The sequence below is a fragment of the Lissotriton vulgaris genome, unplaced genomic scaffold, assembly GCF_964263255.1.
Source record: "Lissotriton vulgaris unplaced genomic scaffold, aLisVul1.2 SCAFFOLD_375, whole genome shotgun sequence".
NCBI classification, from domain to species: Eukaryota; Metazoa; Chordata; class Amphibia; order Caudata; family Salamandridae; genus Lissotriton; species Lissotriton vulgaris.
Window position 1 is genome coordinate 581,593 of NW_028244278.1, and position 24,255 is coordinate 605,847.

Genomic DNA, 24,255 nt, shown 5'->3' on the forward strand with positions numbered 1-24,255 from the left:
ATCTGGATAGTCAGCAGAAAATCCACAACTGGGGAAAACAACCGGTACAGGGAGACCTAATCACAGCAACAGGGTTGACTACAAGAAGACATACCAGAGGGAGTTTCTTAGTTAGAGCAACAGTGAAATCTGGTCTGTCGTGCAACCGAATGGAGAGATTTTGAAGATGTGGGCACAGTTATGATGACCCACACTCTAAACATTCTTTTTTCCTGCGGCAAGGGGTGTAGATTAATGTCTCTGCTATATTCGGCTAGGAAACAGGATTCCACTCCACCGGTGCCGCCTTCTTGGACGGCATGGGAGAAAGATCTTGGTGCTACCCTGGAGCAGGGGCAGCGGAAGCGAATAGGGTCACTCACGCACAAGGTATCGTGCAATGCTCGGTTCAAATTAATACACTTTAATTTCATGCACCGTACCTATCTGACTCCAATATCGTTAAAGTGTATCTCTGGGGACAGGGGGCACGGCTGCCCCAGATTTGGTGCAGGGGGAGCGGGCTTCCTGCATTTAGCCTTGATCAAGAGCTTCTGGACGTGGGTAGTGGAGCGCATAGTCACCACCACGGGCCTACAGATCGCCATGAATCCCTTACATTGTTTGCTGGCGTTGGTCCCCAAGCCCAAGAGAAGGAACCTTTCCTATAAACTATTACAATTAACGTTGGTGCTTGCTAGGCGTAGAGCGGCGATCACTTGGACGGGACAGAGGGCCCCAGAGGTGCCCACCTGGATTAAAGATGTGAGAGAATGGTCCCTGGCTGAGGAAACGCATATGCAACTTACGCGGAGGGGCGAGAAGCTGCAGGATGATTTACTCGCCTGGCGAATCATGTGTGCCTCGGGGCTAGCGGAGAGGGGGCGGTCTTCCCAAAGTGAGTCTGATGGGGCAAGTGACGAATTGTTCTCACCAGTGGAGTCGGGGTCTGACAGGGAGGGAGGTGGGGACTGCGGTGAGTTGGGCGGTGCTCAGCTGCTTCCTCATGCTGTTATTTATTCTCTGATATTCTGCTACTCCCCATGAGTTTTACCTACCCAGGTGATACCTGTGTCTTCCAGTGCCGAAATGAGGTTATCGAGCTGTGTGCATGGGTTGTAACGATGCCAATTTGGGGAGTTCTTTATACATGTTGTATAACCAAAAATAACGTTTTTAAAAAAAAGAAGATGTGGGCACCGGTAACACCCTGCATTTTAAAGCTGAGCGATAGGTCCTATGCCGAAGGGCCACCATAAATATTCGCAAAGAGAAATTGACAAATGCCTCTTGCCACAAATGCACAGTATACGACCCCCTCTCCCAAACAGAGGAGACAGACAACATGGCAACAAAGTCCACAAGTGCTCCCACTAAAGATGACCTCAAGGCATGCCCAGCAGTCTCGAAAACAGATCTCCAAAGGCACAGACTAGCAAAGCTGTGGTGATGAAAGCGGATCTGCAGACACTCGTTCAATGATGTGGGGCCGTAGTGGCATTCCCCCCCTAATAACCAAAGGGACTAATAAGCCAGATGAAAATGAGACTCGCACCCAGAAAGCTGCACATATTGCAGGTCAACCGACCAGCCCTGCATCGGTGGCAAGTACTTAGCTCACAAGAGCGCTTGCAGCATCTTCCACTTCCATGGTTCCCCTGGAGCTGCAGAGGATGGACATACACGAAACCCCACCCCGGGTGAGCATGGGAATGGGACAGCGCAGGCTCGCGCTTCTTGTCTTCGGACGACAACGAGGCAGGTCCTCAACCAGGCTGTGACCTGGCTTCTGCTGAGCAGCTGATCTGGGGCAACCTTGTGGCTCCTGGGCAGTCCCAGTCCATCAAGCTGTCCTTGTGCCAGTCCTTCCAGACAGGTGAGCTTTGGACAGACTTTTGCAGTAATCAGGTCAATTCACCTAGCAAATGTCAATTTAGCTCTTCTGGAGGCAGGTACGGCTTCCTTCTCTTCAGAGGTCACAGCAGCAAGGCGACGCCACAGGATTTCGCAGTCTCGGGGACAGTCTGGAAAGAGGATGCAATCCGGCAGAGATTCTACTTTTAGTCCTACAGATTTCCCACCTACTCTGGCATACATATTTCAGTGTTGAGTCAACTGTGAACCAACTATTGGCAGCAGAAATGTCTAATACGTATATACCCCAGTGGTGGCTCAGGCGGGTTTCCAGAACCAAACAGAGGGTCTACTGGACTAATGGATCACAGCATTCACCAGTCTTTTTTTTTTTAAAACGCACATTTCAAACCATACAGCAGGCATCCTTCCTACATAACCCCGGCATGATGGGCCCCACGCACCCCATTGTTGTGAATGAATGAATGGACCATTTAAAGGGAGAGCCAGAAGGCAACCTCCCTGCACTACTTGTCAAACGGAGTGGTTACTGCTCTCGGACTAGGATATCAGATCAGCTCTGATGCGCAACAAAGATATCAAACAAGAACAGCAGCTCAAGGGGGCTAGGATGATTGCGGAGGGGGGGGTCAACACACTGGGCAAAAACGTGCACGGACAGGTGGCGAAAGCTCCGCAAAGTCATGCAAGGGACTTTGTTCCAACATCGGCCAGAGATTGGGTTAAAAAAGGCCTGTTATCCTGAACTGCAATCAACTTCTGAAAGTCGCATCGTTTTCTGACATCAGGAGGCGGGAGCTAGTCTCGACTGTTAGGGAGGGACCTTTGAGTATACCTCTAGCTCTTCTCTCAAACAGCTATAGGTAAAGCGTGGAGATCATCGAGCAGACTCGCAGATTGTCAAGTTCACTGGAGAGGCTTGAAACAATTAACAGGGCAGGGAGGCACAGCTGGTCCTCTCGGTGATTAGAGCATCTGTCCCAAACGCTGCACACAAGACTATCTCCATTGACACAGAAACCTCAGCATAGCATCATCGGCACCTCTTTCGCACTGACTATGGGCACAATCTTTGAGCTCAGCCTCACCTGGATGCAGCCGGCCAGGATGCTGGTGGTCATTTTCTTGTAGAGGCTGGCATACTTCTCGCAGTCCGTCACGAGATCTTTGAGCTCTGTCACCAGCAGCAGGTTGGAGCTGTGCTTATCCAGGGCTACAGACAGAGCTTCTTTAGTGCCAAGTCGGCACATCACTACAGCACAGTCTTTGTTCGTGGTCGCCAGCCGGTGCAGGAAGCGGATGAATTCCTGAACAACCTAAAGCGACAAAGAGAAAGTCACGTTGGAAGACGAGAAAGACAGAAAAGGGAGAAAAGGAAGTGCAGCTAAAAGGCTTGTGCTTGTTCTTTAGTATTATTATTATCATTATTAACAGCGTGCTTAGTGCACCCTAGTATGGTGTCTCTTCTCTACCCCATTTCACATACCTCATGAGGCACAACAATACTCCTACCAACGACATGAAGAATATGATACGCTGTCTCGCAATATCACTCACTCTAAGGGGGAATGTAAGCATTCCCATTATCTGTTCGAATACTAGGCCCAAATTTACAAATTACAATTTTGGCCCATTGCATTTTACGTCATTGGAGCGTCCCTGTATTCTAGACTTTATTGGTCTCTTCAGCCCGCCGATCAGTCTGTCCTCCTCGCCCTCTCGAAAGAGACAGACTCTTGTACAGAAGCCAAGTCTCAAGGTGTGGAGATGAAACAAAAACCAAGATCATAGAAGGATTTTGGGACAGTTTTATGATAAAGTGTTATACAATTAACCTAAATAAGATACATTTATGTAATCTGAAGTAATCGTGAAATCTACGTGGGGCTGTAGCCCCAGAGGACCACAACGGATACCCCAGTCCTTTGTGAATCAACAGGCTTATGTGACGCTTGGGGCATCAACCACAACAGCCACATTGGAGCAGGAGAGTGGCCCGGGGAATAGGTCAGCAGTTGATGGGAAGGTCAAATGATAATAGGCCAGCTTCCAATCCTGGTCTCGTTTCTCAATAATCTGCTCTATATCTGGGTAGATCATTTGTAGCACGCGGGTCCCCTGGTGAAGGTCCGTGCCCTGAGGTTTCACTCCAAGTTCAAAATCTGTGACACCACAGACTCCTCACAAGTGGTCATTCGTGCACCATAATTTGATGATGATATGCAAAGGCAGCTGAAAGTGCAAATCAGGCAGAAATTTGAAGTAGTACAACAACGTAAAAAGCAGAGAAAAGAATAGCAAGAGAAAGACAGTAGCAGGAATGGAAAAACTCACGCATTCGTAAAAGCAATAGGTCTCGTCTTTGGGACCGATTTTCTTTCCAATGGTTTTAGCCAATATGGTAATAAATTTAAAACAAAACAACAACAAAAATCTTTTTAGAAAGGGGAGGGAAGTAACATGGCACGAGAGAGGAATAACAGGTAGGGAGGGGAGAAGCAATAGGTCGGGTCGAGAGGGGTGTAGAATGGACACGGGGAGCTGGAAGCAACATGGTTTGGGGGAGGGCTGAATCCACATGTGGGATGCTGGGGGAAGAAGACGACGGAGCGGGTGCAACGGAGAGAGCTAGAGAGGCAAACAGGCAAAAAAGAGCAGGGAGGAGCAACATAATTGAAGTGGGGGAGACACACCCAGGTAAGGGAGAGGAACAGTGTGTGTGCAGTGGAGAAAAGTAAAGGAGTGAGACACCTGGAAAACACACACACTCTTGTAGAGTGCTTAAACAAAGAAGATAATAGTAGCAACTGAAAAGTGAGCAGTGGTAGGACACAAGTAATGTGTCCGTACTCTATGGGAGAGATGAATACAAGAAGGGAAGAAGGGGGAAAGCCTACACACGCTAGTGAGTAAGACACAAGCAAATGTGACAATGAAGGTAAGCAAAGGGTGTCTCTGAACCCACTGCAAGCTAAAAATACATCTTGCAACAGACCATGCTTGTAATGTCTAGTAGGGAGACATAAAAATGAGACAAGGTATCACAGAGTCAGGATAACAATAAAGGCAAATGAAGGGTCTAGGCTAAGAGTAGTTGGATGATAAGTTTAAATCCACTCCAATAAAATTGGTGATTTAAGCAATAAAGAGGCAAACATATTGGAAAGGAAATAAAATCAGAGCAGGTAAGTAAAGAAAGGGATAAGTTTAAGGATTACACCTAAAAAAAGGTGAAGGCAAGGAAAATAAAAAGGGGGGTGGGGGTTTCCCAGATTCCCTGTAAAAAAATAAACAAATTAAAATTGGAATAAAACTAATTTATGAATCTGATGCCAAGCACACACTAATAAAAAAGTAACACAAAAAGAATAACCCTGAGATGAACCCTGAAGTAATGGTCTTGGTTTAAACACATGGAACCACATTTATGGAGGACAGATAAAAAACAATCACATGGATATACCAGAATGGTTTTACAAAAAGGTTTTCTAAGGTAAGAACCTGTGTGGTGAAATGAGTAATGCAGACAAAGCTAGACATCCCAATAGAATTGATCAGAAGTGCGCTACCCTTCTGGTCCCTGCCACCTGGCGCTCACCTCTCGGTCAGTGTTGTGGGCGGACATGGACGACAGGCAGGGCTCGATGCTCTCGTGCCAGGGCAGCACATCCTCCTGGTAGTTATCCAGGAACTTGGTCAAGATCCTGAAAAGCAGATAAACAAAGCACAGGAATATTAAAGGGAGGGCAGGAAAAACATATCACAACCTCAGCACAGTATACCCATTATCACAATCCTGCCAAGCTAAACCGGCACTGGCAAAGCCAATAGATCTGGCCTGTATTTAAAACATTAAAAAAAGTCTGCTTAACAGAAAAGGGCATGTCATTTTTAAGGCTTGCAATTTTCAGTTTTTACTGATTTTTGCAGATAAAAAACAATTCATTTTCGTGTATTTGTTTTTAAATCTTGAAAAATAAAGACAATGTTTACTTCTGGATGATTCTCATTACTCTCAGTCATGCGTGCTAGACTTGCAGACAGACAGGAGAACTAAAAAACAGAAAAACAATTTCCTAATGAAGCGTAAATAACTGCAGTCAGTTCGTCTGTGAATGGTTAAAAACCCACCCAGCATTCAAACAATAAGCGTGAAAATATACCATTGCAGGTTTATTGGTTACACTAAACACAAAATAGATATGGACAAATACAGATACATTACATTTGTTTAAAGTAAGTATGATTAATGCAGGTAAAATGGGCTTAAAAAAAATCAATAAGTCAAACATATGACCGCTGTAGAAAAGACAGCAATATCTGGGCCTTGTGAAGGGATGAACTAAACTAAAAGAAAGTAGGACAGGATGGGTGGAGGCTGAGAAGGGAGGAATTCAAATATTCGGTTTGTTAATCATAGTTTCCAATATGTTACCAAAAGTTACTAAAATGAACTCACAATGTTGACTGCTGCCCCTGATAATAACCTCCTACACGTCAGTGACTGACATCAAGATAAGAGGAAGATCAATGAGAGGTCAAAAATCCACTATTACCATTTTTAAAGTGACATTTGGAACAAAGGCATTCCCAATCGGGCGGGGAGAAGCACATCAGGATGAAAAAAAACGTTATTCCGCCTTTCAAACATAGTCACATCCAGAGGCCGCAATGGGCCCACAGCTCAGACTGAAGATCCATCCATTCATCCCCCGCCAGGGTGCTGTCAAACACAAACCTTACCTCAAAATGCCCAACTGCACAGACTTCTCTGTGCGCAGCTGCTCAAGATTTTTAAGTAGCAGCAAGAAGGAGTCTCTATCCTTCATGAGTTCCGCGATGTCGCCCTCAACGGAAACAGTTTCCTCACAGATTACACGTTCCAGGGCCAAAATAATCTCTTTGGACAAGCTGCTCTCCTTCAAACTGATCAACAATTTCTTCAAGTCCATCTCTTTCAAGTCGAAGAGCACAGCAGAATCTGTAAGATAAAACAGATGTCTGTGAGCTTTACACAATTTGATCTGCCAGAAGGAGCATCTCGAACGCAAGGCGATGTACGCAGCACACTACAGTGGATGGGAATCGCCTGAAACCAGACCGCTGAAATCAGATGTGGAGAGGCAGCAGACACAGGAAACGAGCAGTTCTGCAGCTGTGTCTAAACGTTACAAAAATTTACAATAAGAGTGACACAGATTGTGAAGTGCCCAAAATCATACAATAAGTAGTAAAGTGCAGTAGCCAGGATTGCAAAAAGAAAAATCCAAGAGAACGGGTGGAATCCATCAAACTAGAGTTGATCCTCTTGTTACACACTATAAGCAAGCAGTGAACAGATGACCCTGCCTCTCTGAAGATAAAAGCAGACATATTGCTGACTCTGAGGCGAAAAATGCTGATCTTGATGGTAAAGAGAGAACATGGAAGGTGGGTACACATAACTCAGATTGCAAATATGCCCATTCCAACTACTTCATCGTCTGACTGTAGAAGCAGAAAAGGAGGCAGGAAGCTCTTATTTGGTGGTTGACTTCATCATCCCTCAGAGTGGAATTAGCATTCATGCACCTGCAGTGGAGGGAGACAGGAGCCACTTCTCTGGTGGCTCACTTCAGCATCCTGCAAAGTAGAGATCGCAGCACTGACAGGGAACTCTTACCAGACAGTCCCTTAATTTACCTTCAGTGGAGGAAGGAGGCCGGAAGCTCTCATCTGGTGGCTTGCCCCGACTATGTTCAGTGGACGCAGAGGACAACACAGAAATCTTGTATCAGTCAGCTTCGTTCACCAACTGTCGGAACGGAAGTAGCCCAGGAAGCAGGACGCTCTTACCTGACAGATCACTTCATGTACCTTTGGTGGATAAAGGCTAAAGGTAGGAAGCTCTGGTCGAACAGCTTACTTGATCTATCCCCAGTCGAACGATTTAGCGAGTCACCCCATCTATCGTGATTTAAGTAGCAAAAGGAGGCAGAAAGCTCTCACCTGGTACAACACTTCCCTGCTATCAGACTGATGGCAGGAGAGCAGGCAGGAAGAGTTCATTGGCACCCACAGCATAAAGATTTACCAAGAGTGAAGCAGAGGAGCCAGAGAAGATCTTACCGGGTGGGTCGGATCCTGCGTTGCCCATGTCAGCGGGCAATTTGTGTGCGGAGAGGCGGTTCTTGACTATCAGCGCCAGCATCTCATGTTGGGGGCTGGAGGAACTCTCACAGCAGCTTTGCAGCACAGCTTGGATGCCACAGTTTACAAACTGCTCTGCCAAGCTCTTGTGGTTGTTTATCAACATGCTCACCACCAGAAGGCCATTCTGTACTGCAGAGTAACACCTGGAGGAAAGAGAGGAAGCAAGGGGTCAGTATCCAACATAATTTAAATTTAACAGCTGTGCTTACATGCAGGATCCTGGGACACATTTCCATACATAACATAGCACTATAAAAGACATGTAGCTCACACCACAATTTAAAATCCCTTAAAAAGCAAAGAAAAAGCAGAAAACAACACAAAGCTATTACCTTTCAGTAGAGAACTTTAACACTGATTTGTCAAGGAAACCATGTGGCACACAGGCCTAGAATGCTTAGCAATATTAGTTACGCAGTTTATTTTGACCAAAAGGGCAGATACAAATCCAAATAAGCCAGTTTCTAGCCATGTTCACAGAGTAAAAGGGTAGGTTGTACATAAATATCAAGGAAGACAAACAAAACTTAGGACTATAACTGAAAGAAAGTACTTTTCTTTCTCTGTGACTGACACTTGCTCTTTATTAAGAGTATAATAGAACACCAAGCTCATCCCTGCTAGGAGGAGGGTGAATGAGCAGTGTACAGAAGATAACCACTAAGAAATCCTCAAACTAACCTGCTAGGACGGAGTGGCCTAGCTCATTAGAGGGCAGCTCTTACTTAATGTTATTTTATTGAAATGGGAAAGAAATCATTTCAGTACAGACATGCCTACTTGTAACCTTTGTACTAGGGTGAACTTCCAATTAACACTGATAAAGATTGACCAATACGCTTAGGTGCAAGTTACATATTATTGCTCCATTACATTAAGAGTCTTTCACTGTTCTTACTCAGAGATTCCCTATATGTGGATATTTAACCTATAACATATATATGTAGGAGGCTGGATTAATATATAGTGCACTTATTCAAGGGAAGCACCTTGCATTAATCTAGATGTCCCTTATGGTGATTTTAGTGATCTTAGACAACCATGGAAAGCTCCGTAAGGGGCAGCTGTGTACAGCAGCCTTCAGGCTTATCCAGGTGGAGTGCTAAGCAGCTTGTTTTACCAGTTTAATCTTTAGTGTAGGTTATATGAAAAAGAGTGTGTGTGAGAGAGAGTCTGTGTCTGTAAGTGTGTATATATATATATATATATATATATATATATATATAAATATATATTTTTTTTATTTTTTTTTTGATTTTTGATTTGCCATTTAAAGTCATTGTGAATGTATGTACATATATGCACTCTAAGATGGCCACCGCCGTTTTAATGTATGAACCTTCTTTTATGTTGATGAATTAATTCATGTCAGGTAGGCTTTAACATGGCAACTGATCACAAACTGACACTGACGAAGCTTTGATAGCGAAACGCGTCTTTCTGGGGTGAGGGGGTTTGTAATAAAGCATTTCTACACATCTGATTACCTGTGTACTTGCCGTTTTTCTGACGACACAAAGTTGAAGCGTGTTGCAGTTTACGAGCGTCTCACCAACGCTGGCTTTGAAGCACCCGGGAATTGGAGGAGCGACGGCGGTGAGGAACCTGTGCATTAAGTTAATTTTGGCCGTTAGCCCTGAGGCACTGTGAGCGAAGAACAACGAAATACTGGAGACAGTGAGGAAGGACTCCAGAACAAAACCAGCAAACAACTGAGGGGTTGGTCTACGAAGCTGCGGTACGGAAGGTTGCGGGGGAAGACGTCGGCTGACTTCGACTTGGCGCCAGCTTCAGAAACAGTGAGTAAACCAACCCTGGACAGTAATCATTTTCACACGCTCAGCCTCTAACCCGTATGGTACCGTAGAAGATTGCAAACCCCAAGCGAAGTGAGTAATCACCGCCCCGTGAGACACGGATACAAAAAATAGTACATACGTCTATGAGCTGCAATGCCAAATACGTAGGACATTACTGGGGAGAGAGAATTAGCGGCAAATGTTATGTTTAGGTCTAGCACAAAGAGCTGATAATACCGCGGCAACACCAGTCTTAAGCAGTAACTTGAAAATACTGTTTCAGAGACTTGAGAGGCTAATGGAAAGAGAGGTGCGAAAATGGTGGGAGGCTACCTCTCTTCAACGATATATTGAATGCGACAGAATCCCCTGGGGGCTCAGAATATTTACAATTCTATCATATGAGAATCCAGATCCCGCCCTTTTGAAAGACTGGGCGGAGTACACAGCGGAGTCTTAAAAAGGAAGTGGTACGGTTACTAATCAAATATGCATGGAGTGACCGGGAAAAATGTTTAAAAGAAATAGCAGACCTGGAGGAAGCAATCGCAAAAGAGAAAGACACAAAAACGAGCGACGACCTAAGAGGTGCAATGACAGAGAATCAAAGACTACGAGATGGGAATTAGAAAACGTAAACAGAACAAATTTCAAAGGGATGAGCAAGATTACCTTACAGGCAGAATATTGACTTTTGCTAAAAAGTTTGATGCAACGCGGAAAAGATTGGCGCAGGGAACTGTAGGCACCAGCAATGTTGACACTAAGGAATCGGAGGTCGACTTATCTGGTGGGGAACAGGTAACAGCTTCAGCAACAAAAAGAAAGGCGCCAGAAAACCCTTTTTTCAACGAGTACCAGGTCATAAAGGAGACTCGCCAACAACCACAACAAAGGAACCATCCCCCCCCCCAGTCAAACCAAAGAGGCCGACGAGGCGGGGCAAGAGGAGGCACACAGACAAACACCTCACCGATGGTGACACGAAGTGCATCAAGTCGCAGGAGGCGATAACAAAAGAGAACAATAACGTGATAAATCTGTCGAAAAAAATACTGACAGAATCCGAAATTCATGTCCTTAAAAAAGGATTTAGCTTCTGCCCTACAAGCGAGTTTGACCTGGTAGATATAAAAATCGATCTATTCAGATACATACGGAAATTGAAATTCAAGAAAATCTTTCTATTACACCCTACAAACGCGATCATGGGAACGCGTTCGGTTGACACCACGGAGGAACTGACAGACGAAGATACGAATGTTTTGGCAGAAATGCTGTTGACCCAACACAAGATACCCAAAAAGGAGGATCACAGATGAGCCAAGCAAACAGTGTATCTGAAGCATCATCACAAATTAGAGAACCTAGTAATTTGAAAAATAAGTCAAAAAAACTGCCTAATGCTGCTTATGACGCTATAGACGTTTTCAATGAAGCTGTGTTGATGGACTTGGAGAGAATGGCAAAAGTAAAAATGGATATGAAAACATCTAATATCTCAAGGAGGGAATGGGAGGCGATCAAGTCTCTAAAAAATGACAAAACAATTGAGATAAAATATTTCCACCGATAAGGGTGGAAATATAGTGATCATCAGTAAAGAAAATTACGAACAGGAAGCACTAAAACAACTAAAAGACACTGAGTGCTATATGATTATAAAAAGAGCGGAGTATGTCAAAAGTATAACTGAATACCAATTGATGTAGGGAAAATGGAAAGACGAAGGCATGCTCAATATGGAGGAATTTTTATTTCTGAAATGTGATACACCTGTATTACCTACCTTTTACCATCTCCCTAAAATCCACAAAAACGCAAAAAGACCACCAGGGCGACCGATCGTATCTTCGATTGGAAGCCTTTTAGAGAACACATCGCGTTTCATTGACTATTTCCTTGCACCAATTGTTAAAGACCTACCCTCATACGTGAGAGACACACAAGACTTCCGCCGTATGATGGATAACATATCTTGGGAGCCTGGACGTAGTAAATTTATATACATGTATAGAACATGAATATGGTCTAGCAGCTACTAAATGGTTCCTGGATAGGAAGCCAGAGAAATATCGTACACACAGTAGCATGATATTGAGCATGATGCATTTCTGTTTATTTAACAATATGTTTCTTTTTGCAGGACAACTGTACAAACAAATCAGGGGGACTTCCATGGGCTCGTGCTTCTGTCCAAGCTATGCGAACTTGTTCGTAGGCTGGTGGGAGAGGCACGAGGCATGGGGGGAACTAATGAGGCTTGGAGTAACAATTTGTTATTGTGGACAAGGTACATTGCTCAATAAGTACTACCAGTGTATGCTATTTAGATTTGGAGGTTTTTGTAGAAAACCAGACCCTCCAAACACGACTCTATAGGAAACCTACAGCGGGCAACGCCGTACTACATGCGGCTAGCTACCATCCTAAGAGCCTTATAAAAAATGTCCCTTATGGAGAACTCTTACGCTTGAAGAGGAATTGCTCAGCAGAGAAAGACTTTCAAAAAGCAAAAGCTGAAGTAAGTAAGAGGTTCAAGATTAGAGGATACTCTAGCAACCTGTTTAACCAAGCAGTGAAAAAGATGTCAATGATTAATAGGAGGGATCTCCTGGTAGCCAAAGATAAGCTGAAAGAAGATGACCATCTGGTGATCTGGTCCACAGCTTTAAAAAGAATTGGCATATTCTGACCACTGATAACGTTTTGTGAAAACATCTGACAGACAGGCCCTTAATAACTTATCGCATCTGTCAATCATTATCAGACCACTTAGTCCGCAGTCACTTCTCTTCCAAACCCCAACCTACAACTCTAAGCAATACAAAGGGGTTTTTTCCCTGCTTAAGGTGCAATGCCTGCAAAAGCAGCAAAAAAGTTTCAGAGTTCCCAGGCAGAACAGGTAAAGACAGACAGAACAGAAAATTAAATCATCTCCTCAATTGTAACTCCGACTACACCATTTACTGCCTTGAGTGCCCATGTAAGAAAAGATACATTGGGAGCACCATCAATGCCACAAAGCTGAGGATCCTACAGCACATGCGAGCGATCGCAAATAAGGATAAAAACTACCCAGTCGTTCGCCATTTTGCTGAATATCACCAGAGCAATAGGGATCTCCTCAGTTTTTATTGCATTGACCAAGTATCCAGACTAGAACGAGGGGGAGATAGAGAGAAGGCACTCCGAATTTTAGAGTCAAGATACATCATTGACTTAAAGACCATGACACCTTGGGGTCTGAATAATGATGAGGAGATGTGGGTGCATCTCTAAATGGACACATGGGATCATGTGTACCATGGATCTGTCCTTGTTGCAGATATGGAGAACAGATCAAGTGAACAGAAACCGGCGACAAAGTCTCTAAACCCCTATGTCCGAAGTTACGCTGTAGCTCTATAGCATTTCTAAGAAAATATCTAATTTGCCCAAACAGGTCTACACAAACAAGTCAGGAGAACTGTTTATGTCACTTATATAAAGATTATACTTGGGGATCCACCCCGTGATATAACAGTATAACACAGACAAGATCAGAGCAACTGATTAATAAGTGGCTATAGAAATCAGGACCTGACCTATGAAATGAAAGTATGTACATAAATGATAAATGTTTGTTGTTGTCAATAGGTTTTAAATCACGCACTTTAATGATTTGCCATTTAAAGTCATTGTGAATGTATGTACATATATGCACTCAAAGATGGTCACCGCCTTTTTAATGTATGAACCTTCTTTTATGTTGATGAATTAATTCAGGTCAGGTGGGCTTTAAAATGGCAACTGATCACAAACACAAACTGACACTGACGAAGCTTTGATAGCCAAACGCGTCTGTCTGGGGTGAGGGGGTTTGTAATAAAGCATTTCTACACATCGGATTACCTGTGTGCTTGCCGTTTTTCTGACGACACAAAGTTGGAGTGTGTTGCTATATATATATATATATATATATTTTTTTTTTTTTCTGTTTGCAAAGCAGCTATTTCTTCAGACCAGAGGTGTAGCTATGGGGGCCTGCTTCTCTCCCAGTTACGCCTGTTTGCACATGTCCTGATGGCAGACCACTCTGTCATTATGAACACGAAGGTGAAACTCTGGTCTAGATACATAGATGATTTGTTTTTTGTTTGGGACGGGACTGAGACTGAGGTGAGAGATTTTATACAAGTGCTGAACAATAATAATCTCAATATCCAATTAACCAGCACCATTAGTAATCAGTCCATTGTTTTCCTGGACGTTGAAATCTTTGTCCAGGGAGGCAGTCTCCAAACTAGGCTGTACCGGAAGCCCACGGCAGGGAACACCCTACTACATGCAGGCAGTCATCATCCTGCACATCTGATACGTAGCATTCCCTACGGGGAGATGCTTCGTGCCAGAAGAAGCTGCAGTAGTGAAGAGGAATGTCGAGTGGCACAATCTCAGTGTAGGGATCGTTTCCTTCAAAGGGGCTACAAACCAGCCATCATAGACAATGCCATTGTCAGGGCCAATAGAACAGATAGGCTGGAACTCCTAGGCTTAGGAGGTGCAGACGAACCAGCTGTCCCCGCCAATAGACTTGGTGAAGAAACCAGATTAATTATCGGGTACAGCAACCAGCATAGGATGATTCACAAGATAATCAAGGACAATTGGTCACTGATTTCCAATGATCCTATAATTGGCCCTACAATGCCCAAATACCCTAGCATTACGTACCGGAAGGCACGATCTATGAAAGACAGTTTGGTATCTAGTAGCCCAGAGGTAATTTCAGGCTCATGGTTAGATGATAGCAAGGGATTTTTGCGTTGCTCCACCTGCAAAGCATGTAAACATGGTGTGAGCAAGTCTGAGGTAGTTACACCTTTATCTCCTTCCCCCATCAAGATCAAACAAAAATTAAACTGCAAAACAGAGTTTGCTGTTTATGTGTTGGAATGCCCATGTGGGCTCAGATATGTAGGGAGCACCAGGCCACAAGTCCATAAGCGGATCTTGCAACACCTGCGTGCCATAGCCCATGCTGATCCTACATATCCTGTGGCCAGGCATTTCGAGTTAATGCATGGGAAGGATACCTCTGCTCTGAGATATTTTGTGATAGATTGTGTTCCCCCCCAAAGAAGAGGAGGTGATAGGGAGTCCCTACTCAGAAAGTTGGAGACCCGTTATATCATATCCCTTGATACTAAGGCACCTCATGGGCTCAACATGGGGGAGGATTGCCACACCGATCTATAATACTCGAACCACCTTGCTATCTTGCACATTGCACTTTTATCCTCAATGAATTGTTACTGTCCTGTAATAACAACTTAAAACTAGCAATCTTGAGGTTATTTGTATAGCATGAACCCTGGACCCTCGCTTTTGACCTGTTTTTTTAATACATAAAGAAATAATGATTCAACATTTCTTTTTGCACTTTTTCACTTTATGGTAGCACTTTACAGCCATCTAACATGTTTTGCACGTGATATTGCATATTTGCACAATTGAACTAATAACGCTCACCTCAGTACTGAATAGCCCACTTGGGCAGTACATCCTTTAATTTTGCACTAGTGGTAACCATGACATCTGGCCCCTAAAGTATAAGTTATGTGTGCTCACTAATCAATTAGTGTTTGAATTATTCAAACGCTTGAGTACTTTTTGCAATGAATTTTAACAGCAACATGATTATTTATAATTATTTATTGGCTTTTAACTTTTGTACATTATGAAGTTATTTTTTAGCCACTGCCATGAGTTTGTTGATTACAATTCAGATTTCTGAGGCATTTAAATTTACATGTATATATTCTAATACAAATCATTTTGAATATTACTGTTATAATAATGACATTAGATTGTCTTTTTCTGTGCAATAATTGCATTTATGCTGTGATACTACTAATGTATGTGGTTTCAATGAAAGTTGAGTATTTTCTTACTTTCTATTACATGTGATGGCACTACTTGCACTTTAAAAGGGGTGGTCATCCCTCGTGAAGTTGTCATGTGATCAAGGCTATCTCTAGCCGAAACGCGTCATGGCGGACTGGTGCTGGGCTGAATACTAAATAAAATCAATTTGCACCATTTTGGGTCTCGCCGGTTCCTGTTTGTTAGTGTGGCTGACTGCGCTGTGCTACTTTCGTTGGGAACTGGAATATATATATATATATATATATATATATATATATATATATATTACCTACTGGCAATCGCCAGTAGGTATATATAGTTACGACCTAGTTTCCATATGAAATCCACAACATTCTATTGGTAATAACTTTGGCGTCGGTTCATGAATCTTCCCGAATTTCTCAAAGAAGATGGCCCGTTACTCTCCGCTCTTTCCCTGAAAGTTTTGGGGGGATTCATCAAGTGGGGGCTGAGAAAAAAGGGGGGTCCCAAAACGTGTTTTCCCCATGTTATTTTCCTTAAGACGATTAGACACGGCTACAGCCCGAACCGCTGAACGGAATTACACCAAACTTGGCAAAATGGTAGGGACTGGTACGCAGTACGCCCTTTTGTTTAAATGGTATAAATCCCTCCAGTAGTTGTTGAGAAAATTGAATTCGAAAAAATGTATATATCTAAACACGCACCGTGCACGCACAAGTCCGCGTACCGTACGCGCACGGTACGCAAGCCGTACGCACGCGTACGTGCGCGGACCTTCGAGTGCGCGAGCTGCGTGCTGATTGGCTGCCAATGTCTGTCAACACTCCAAAACAGAAATTGTTGGCAGCCATCTTGTGCCTCGGTAGACTGAGGCACAGGAAAGCAGAAAAACAAACGTGTAGAACTCAAAAAGGGGGCAGGGTAGAAGCACCCTGACCTACCTAACCCCCTAGGCCTGCTCAGGGGGTCCTACAAGGACCCCCCAGGCCCAAAAAAAATGTGGGGGGGGGGAAATCGCGGGGAGCGCGCACCGTACGCATACCTAAGAAGAGGTACGTGTATGGTGCGCGTACGTAAGCCGTGATTTTTCAACAAAAAAAAATTGGGGGGCATGGGGGTCCTTGTGGGACCCCCTGAGCAGGCCTAGGGGTTCAGGGTGCTTCTACCCTGCCCCTTTGCGTGTTTTCCCACCTTTGTTTCACTGCTTTCTTGTGCCTTGGTTCTACTGAGGCACAAGATGGCTGCTAACACTTCCTGGTTTGGAGTGTTGACAGACAGTGGCAGCCAATCAGCATGCCTTCCCGAGAAAGCAGCATGCTCCTTGGCTGTCAACACTTCTAACCAGGAAGTTTTGGCATCCATCATGTGCTAGGTAGACCGAGGCACAAGAAAGCAGAAAAACAAACGTGTAGAAAAAAAAGGGGGCAGGGTAGAAGCACCCTGACCCCCTAGGCCTGCTCAGGAGGTCCCACAAGGACCCCCAAGGCCAAAAATGTTTTTTTTAAAAACCCCGTATGTTTATTTAAAAATTACCCCCCAGGGGGACCAAATCGCGGGGGAGTAGTGATAAAGAAATGTGGGGGGTGCCCAATTCCCCCCACACTGCCCCGGGGACTGCCGCCCTCCGGGGCAAAGCAAAACAGCCCCCTGGCGCATACTGGAGGCTCCTGGTGGGCTAGTTGCCCTCCAGGGACCCCCAGTATGCAAGGGGAATTAGTTCCCCCTCTGCAAACGCGCCCGGGGGCTGCGTTGCAGAGAGGTGTAAAAAAGGGTGTGGCCTCATTACACCTCTCTGCAATGCAGCCCATTGGCTTATACTGAAGGTTCCAGGTGGGCTAGTTGGCCCCCAGGGACCCCCAGTATGGAAGGGGAATTAGTTCCCCCTCTGCAAACACGCCCGGGGGCTGCGTTGCAGAGGTGTAAAAAGGGGCGTGGCTTCATTACACTTCCCTGTGGCGTGTTTTAAGTTGGGGAATTAATTCTTCTTCAATCCAGAGGTCCCCTAGAGGACAACTAGTCCAACAGGTATCTCCAGTAAGCGCAATGGAGCTGCGCTGCAGATTGTTGCAAAAAGGGGCACTCTGAACACCTGCCTGCAAAAATGTAGTAAATCAGTATAAAAAAATAACAATTAATACATTTAAAAATTGTCATTGAAAAAACCTTCGAAATAAAATGAAAAAACCATAGGTTTCAGGCCTGATATAGTTAGGAATTAGCATTTTAAAAAACATAGGTTTCAGGCCTTATATAGTTAGGAATTAGCATTTTAAAAAACATAGGTTTCAGGCCTTATATAGTTAGGAATTAGCATTTTAAAAAACATAGGTTTCAGGCCTTATATAGTTAGGAATTAGCATTTACAAAACCATAGGTTTCAGGCCTGATATAGTTAGGAATTAGCATTTACAAAACCATAGGTTTCAGGCCTGATATAGTTAGGAATTAGCATTTTAAAAAACATAGGTTTCAGGCCTGATATAGTTAGGAATTAGCATTTACAAAACCATAGGTTTCAGGCCTGATATAGTTAGGAATTAGCATTTTAAAAAACATAGGTTTCAGGCCTTATATAGTTAGGAATTAGCATTTTAAAAAACATAGGTTTCAGGCCTTATATAGTTAGGAATTAGCATTTTAAAAAACATAGGTTTCAGGCCTGATATAGTTAGGAATTAGCATTTTAAAAAACATAGGTTTCAGGCCTTATATAGTTAGGAATTAGCATTTTAAAAAACATAGGTTTCAGGCCTGATATAGTTAGGAATTAGCATTTTAAAAAACATAGGTTTCAGGCCTTATATAGTTAGGAATTAGCATTTTAAAAAACATAGGTTTCAGGCCTTATATAGTTAGGAATTAGCATTTTAAAAAACATAGGTTTCAGGCCTGATATAGTTAGGAATTAGCATTTACAAAACCATAGGTTTCAGGCCTGATATAGTTAGGAATTAGCATTTACAAAACCATAGGTTTCAGGCCTGATATAGTTAGGAATTAGCATTTTAAAAAACATAGGTTTCAGGCCTGATATAGTTAGGAATTAGCATTTACAAAACCATAGGTTTCAGGCCTTATATAGTTAGGAATTAGCATTTTAAAAAACATAGGTTTCAGGCCTGATATAGTTAGGAATTAGCATTTTAAAAAACATAGGTTTCAGGCCTGATATAGTTAGGAATTAGCATTTTAAAAAACATAGGTTTCAGGCCTTATATAGTTAGGAATTAGCATTTTAAAAAACATAGGTTTCAGGCCTTATATAGTTAGGAATTAGCATTTTAAAAAACATAGGTTTCAGGCCTTATATAGTTAGGAATTAGCATTTTAAAAAACATAGGTTTCAGGCCTGATATAGTTAGGAATTAGCATTTTAAAAAACATAGGTTTCAGGCCTGATATAGTTAGGAATTAGCATTTACAAAACCATAGGTTTCAGGCCTTATATAGTTAGGAATTAGCATTTACAAAACCATAGGTTTCAGGCCTGATATAGTTAGGAATTAGCATTTACAAAACCATAGGTTTCAGGCCTGATATAGTTAGGAATTAGCATTTTAAAAAACATAGGTTTCAGGCCTGATATAGTTAGGAATTAGCATTTTAAAAAACATAGGTTTCAGGCCTTATATAGTTAGGAATTAGCATTTTAAAAAACATAGGTTTCAGGCCTTATATAGTTAGGAATTAGCATTTTAAAAAACATAGGTTTCAGGCCTGATATAGTTAGGAATTAGCATTTACAAAACCATAGGTTTCAGGCCTGATATAGTTAGGAATTAGCATTTAAAAACCATAGGTTTCAGGCCTGATATAGTTAGGAATTAGCATTTACAAAACCATAGGTTTCAGGCCTGATATAGTTAGGAATTAGCATTTTAAAAAACATAGGTTTCAGGCCTTATATAGTTAGGAATTAGCATTTACAAAACCTTGCAAATTCACTGAAAAAAACATTTGTTTCAGGCCTTATATAGTTAGGAATTAGCATTTAAAAAACCATTGAAATTCACTGAAAAAATCATAGGTTTCAGGCCTTATATAGTTAAAAATTTGCATTTAAAAAACCTTTGAAATTCACTCACAAACCTATAAGTTTTAGGGGTGTTATAGTTAGCAGGACATTTCACTCCTACAAAACTATTGAAATTGCTACTATATAGTTAGTTGTAATAACTATATTTCGCGCACCCGCAATCCACTGCTATTGATGTCACACATTAGATAATTCATGACATGGTCAGTGACATCACTGATGACATCTCAAATTACATCACTGATGACATAATTGGATTGAATTGGATTGGATTTGGTTTTTGTATAGCGCGATAGCTACCCGCAGGCATCCTAGTGCTTAGCAAGATACAGGTGTGTGGGGCTGGTCGATTTTATCTGCCGAAGAGAAATGTTTTTAGTGTTTTCCTTAAGGGCAGAAGGTTGGGTTCTGAACGAATAGAGATTGGGAGAGAGTTCCAGAGCCTTGCCGCGTCTGTTGAGAACATTCTTCCTCCACTCCTTTCTCTTTTGAACCTGGGTTTGATGACTTGAAAGGCGAGGGTCGACCTCAGCTGTCTGTTGGGGTGGTAGGGGGTAATCAGGGTGTGATTCAGGATTGCTCCTTTCCTCCAGTCAATCAATCAATCAGGAGTTTGTTAAAGCGCGACTACTCACCCGTAAGGGTCTCAAGGCGCTAGGGGTGGTGGGGTGGGGGGGTGCAGGTTCCATTCCATCAAGGAGGGGTCTGTCGAAGAGCCAGGTTTTGAGGTTTCTTGCGAAGATGGGGATCGATGTTGTCTGTCTGAGGTGGAGCGGAAGGGCGTTCCATGCTTTGGCCGCGAGGAAGGAGAAGGAGCGGCCTCCCGATCTGGTCTTTCTGGTGCGGGGGACCACGGCGTAGGAAAGCTGGGCTGATCGTAGGGTCCTTTGGGGTGCGTGGAATTTGAGTCGGCTGTTCAGGTATGCTGGTCCGGTGCCGTGGAGGGCCTTGTGTGCGTGGGTGAGCATCTTAAAGGTGATTCTCGCCTCGACGGGGAGCCAGTGGAGTGTGCGCAGGTGCTGGGAGATGTGGCAGTGTTTTGGCAGGTTGAGGACCAGTCTTGCGGCGGCGTTCTGGATGTTCTGTAGCTTGCGGATGAGGTTTTTGTTTATTCCGGCGTAGAGTGCGTTGCCGTAGTCGAGCCTGCTGGTGACCAGGGCGTGAGTGACTGTCTTTCGGTGTTCGAGGGGGATCCATTTGAAGGTCTTACGAAGGAGGCGGAGGGTGTTGAAGCAGGAAGATGAGACAGAGTTGATCTGGCGGTTCATTTTGAGCTCGGAGTCCAGGATGATTCCCAGGTTGCGTGCGTGGTCTGTGGGGGTTGGCGGGTTTCCGAGGGCGGTGGGCCACCAGGTGTCGCTCCAGGCGTCGGGGTTTGGGCCCATGATGAGTACTTCTGTTTTGTTGGTGTTTAGTTGAAGGCAGTTGTTTTTCATCCATTTGGCGACGGCTTCCATGCCTTCTCGAAAGTTGCGTCTGGCGGTGTTGGGCTCGTTGGATAGGGAGAGGATGAGCTGGGTGTCGTCTGCATATGACACGATGTTGAGTCCGTAGGTTCTGACGATGGGTGCAAGTGGAGCCATGTAGACGTTGAAGAGCGTCGGGCTGAGGGAGGAGCCCTGGGGGACTCCGCAGGTGATCGGTGTGGGGTCCGAGAGGAAAGGGGGGAGTCTGACCCGCTGCGTCCTGCCGGAGAGGAAGGAGCAGATCCAGTCGAGGGCCTTGTCCTGGATTCCTGCATCGTAGAGTCTGCGTATTAGGGTGCGGTGGGAGACTGTGTTGAACGCCACTAATAGGTCGAGGAGGATGAGGGCTACTGTTTCTCCTTTGTCCAGTAAGGTGCGGATGTCGTCTGCTGCGGCGAGGAGGGCGGTTTCCGTACTGTGTTTTTTTCTGAAGCCGGATTGGGAGGAGTCGAGGATGTTGTGTTCTTCAATGAATGTGGCGAGTTGGCTGTTGATGGCTTTCTCGATGACTTTCGCTGGGAACGGGAGCAGAGAGATGGGTCTGTAGTTTTTGAGGTCGGTGGGGTCCGCTGAGGGTTTCTTTAGGAGGGGGTTGACCTCGGCGTGTTTCCAGTCGTCGGGGAACGAGGCGGTCGCCAGGGTGCGGTTGATGGTTTGGCGGAGCATGGGTGCGATGGTGTTGGCGGCTCTGTTGAAGATGTGGTGGGGGCAGTGGTCCGTGGGGGCCCTGGAGTGCATTGACTTCATCGTCTTCAGTGTGTCTTCGGTGGTGAGGGCTGTCCAGTCATTAATCGCTGGTTTCCGGGTGTCGGGGGTGGTTGGTGAGGGTTCAGTGTGTTGGTTGTCTTCGTCGAAGTTGTCGTAGATGCTCTTGATTTTGTGGTGGAAAAAGATGCTGAGTTTGTTGCAGAGGTATTGTGAGGGAGGGATGTCGGTGGGCTCGCTGGTGGGTTGGCGAACTCCTTGATGATGCTGAAGAGTTCCTTGCTGTTGTGTGCGTGGGTGGAGATTCTGTCTTCAATCGCTTTTTTCCTCGTTTCTCTGATGAGTTGATGGTGGGCGTTGGTGGCGGCTCTGAAGTTGTTGTGGGCTTCTGTGGATTTAGTGTTTCTCCAGGCCTTTTCAAGGCGGCGGCATGTGCGCCTGGACTCTCGAAGTTTGGTGGTAAACCATCTGGCTTTCTTGGCACGGGTATTGTTTTTCTTGAGGGGGGCTATGGTGTTGGTGCTGTCCGAGATCCATCTATGCAGGGTTCGGGCTGCGGTGTTGGGGTCGTCATTTTCCGCGATGGTTGGGGTGGAGTTGTTGAGTGAGGAGGTGAGCTGGTCATCGGTGATTTTGGTCCAGTTTCTTTGTGGAAGCAGGTGCTGGTGTCTGTGGATGGTGGGTGTTCTGAAGGTGAAGTGGACGCAACGATGGTCGGTCCATGGGAGTTTGGTGGTGTGGCTGAAGGTGATGGAGTTTCCTGTAGTGAAGAGGGGGTCGAGGGTGTTGGGGTCCAGTTGATTGTCGAGGTGGAAGTTGAGGTCTCCCAGCAGGGTGTAGTTGGTGGATGCGATGGCCTGCGGGGAGATAATGTCCGTGATGGAGTTGGCGAAGGGTCCGCGGGGTCCAGGGGGTCGCTAGATCATGGTTCCTCGGAGGGCGGCGGTTTGGCTGGCCAGTATCTTGAAGTGAAGGTGTTCCATCAGTTCTGTGGACTCGTCAGGGAGTGTGCTCAGGAGGAGGCTGGATTTGTGGACGATGGCGATTCCTCCTCCTGGGTGGATGGGGCGGTCCTTCCTGGAGATCTTGTATCCTTGGGGGATGGCGATGGCGATGTCCGGTCCTGAGGTGGTGTTGGTCCAGGTTTCGGTGAAGAATGCTACGTCTGGGGTGGTGCTGTCGAGGAGGTCACAGATTTCTGTTGCGTGTTTGTGGAGGGATCGGACGTTGAGGAGGATGCATTGCAGGGTCTTCGGTTCGGTTGTGTTCTTGTGGGCGGGTTGTGCTGGATCCGTGTTCTTGGCGGTGCTGCAGGTGTGCCGGCAGCGGTGACAGCTGAAGGGTCCATGGGTGTCGGCTGGTGATGCTAGCTTGCAGTTGTTGTTGCAGCCTGGGTTGAGTGCGTGGAGTGCTGCTGGGTCGTAGCGTTGGCGGGGCGGAGGTCCAGGGTTCCTGGTGCTGGTTGCAGACGGGTCCAGACGTGCTTGCCTTTGACGCGCCTTCGGTGCACCAGCGGCGCGCCCGCAGCCCGCAGCTGCCATTAAGTAGGGGTCGGGGAGTGCTGGACAGCTGGGAGGCGGGGAGGGGAGCTGGATTGGACCGGTCGTGCTTGGGGGGGGGGGAGGGGCCGCAGGGGCTGCAGCGGCGGGGAAAGGTAAAGGGAGGAAAGAAGAGATAAAGAAAAAAGGGAAAATAAGCAGAAATAAGGCACAAAAGAGCAGAGATGCAGAAAAGAGCAGAAAGGTGAAAGATAGAAAGGGTAAAAAAAACGAGTGAAAACGAGTGAAGGAGCAGAGGGAGAGAAAGGGAAAATGGGCAGAAATAAGGCACAAAAGAGCAGAGGTGCAGAAAGGTGAAAGATAGAAAGGGGAAAAAAACGAGTGAAAACGAGTGAAGGAGCAGAGGGAGAGAAAGGGAGAATGGGCAGAAATAAGGCGCAAAAGAGCAGAGGTGCAGAAAGGTGAAAGATAGAAAGGGGAGAAAAACGAGTGAAGGAGCAGAAAGAAAGAAAGGAGACAGAGGTCCACTGGACCACCAGGGATGAGGCGCAGGGAAACCTGCGGGTGGAGGAGGGCCTCGATCACCAACACTGAAGAGTGCAGGGGCAGGGGCACCTCACTTAATGGTGGAGCTGCGAGGGTGGGAGAGCAATTTCACTGACAATGAGTCAGTGGTCTTGCTCCAGTAGGCACGGTGGGCAATGCACATGCTTTTAAAATTGATTCTGTCCTTTACTGGCAGCCAGTGGAGGACTTTTAGTTCAGATTTCACTGATTGGCAGCGGGAAATGCGCAGGAGGGTGCGGGCA

General features: G+C 45.1%; 1 protein-coding gene across 1 annotated transcript in view; it reads right to left on the reverse strand.

The window, feature by feature from the left end:
- Positions 1-24,255, reverse strand: part of CUL9 (cullin 9) — a 443,484-nt gene that overhangs the window by 291,155 nt on the left and 128,074 nt on the right. The window contains exons 11-14 of the mRNA XM_086948773.1: positions 7,963-8,189; positions 6,598-6,835; positions 5,453-5,558; positions 2,943-3,170 (exon numbers count right to left, since the gene is read on the reverse strand). Of these exons, the coding sequence (XP_086804899.1) occupies positions 2,943-3,170; positions 5,453-5,558; positions 6,598-6,835; positions 7,963-8,189 (799 nt within the window). The remainder of the gene's footprint in view (positions 1-2,942; positions 3,171-5,452; positions 5,559-6,597; positions 6,836-7,962; positions 8,190-24,255) is intronic.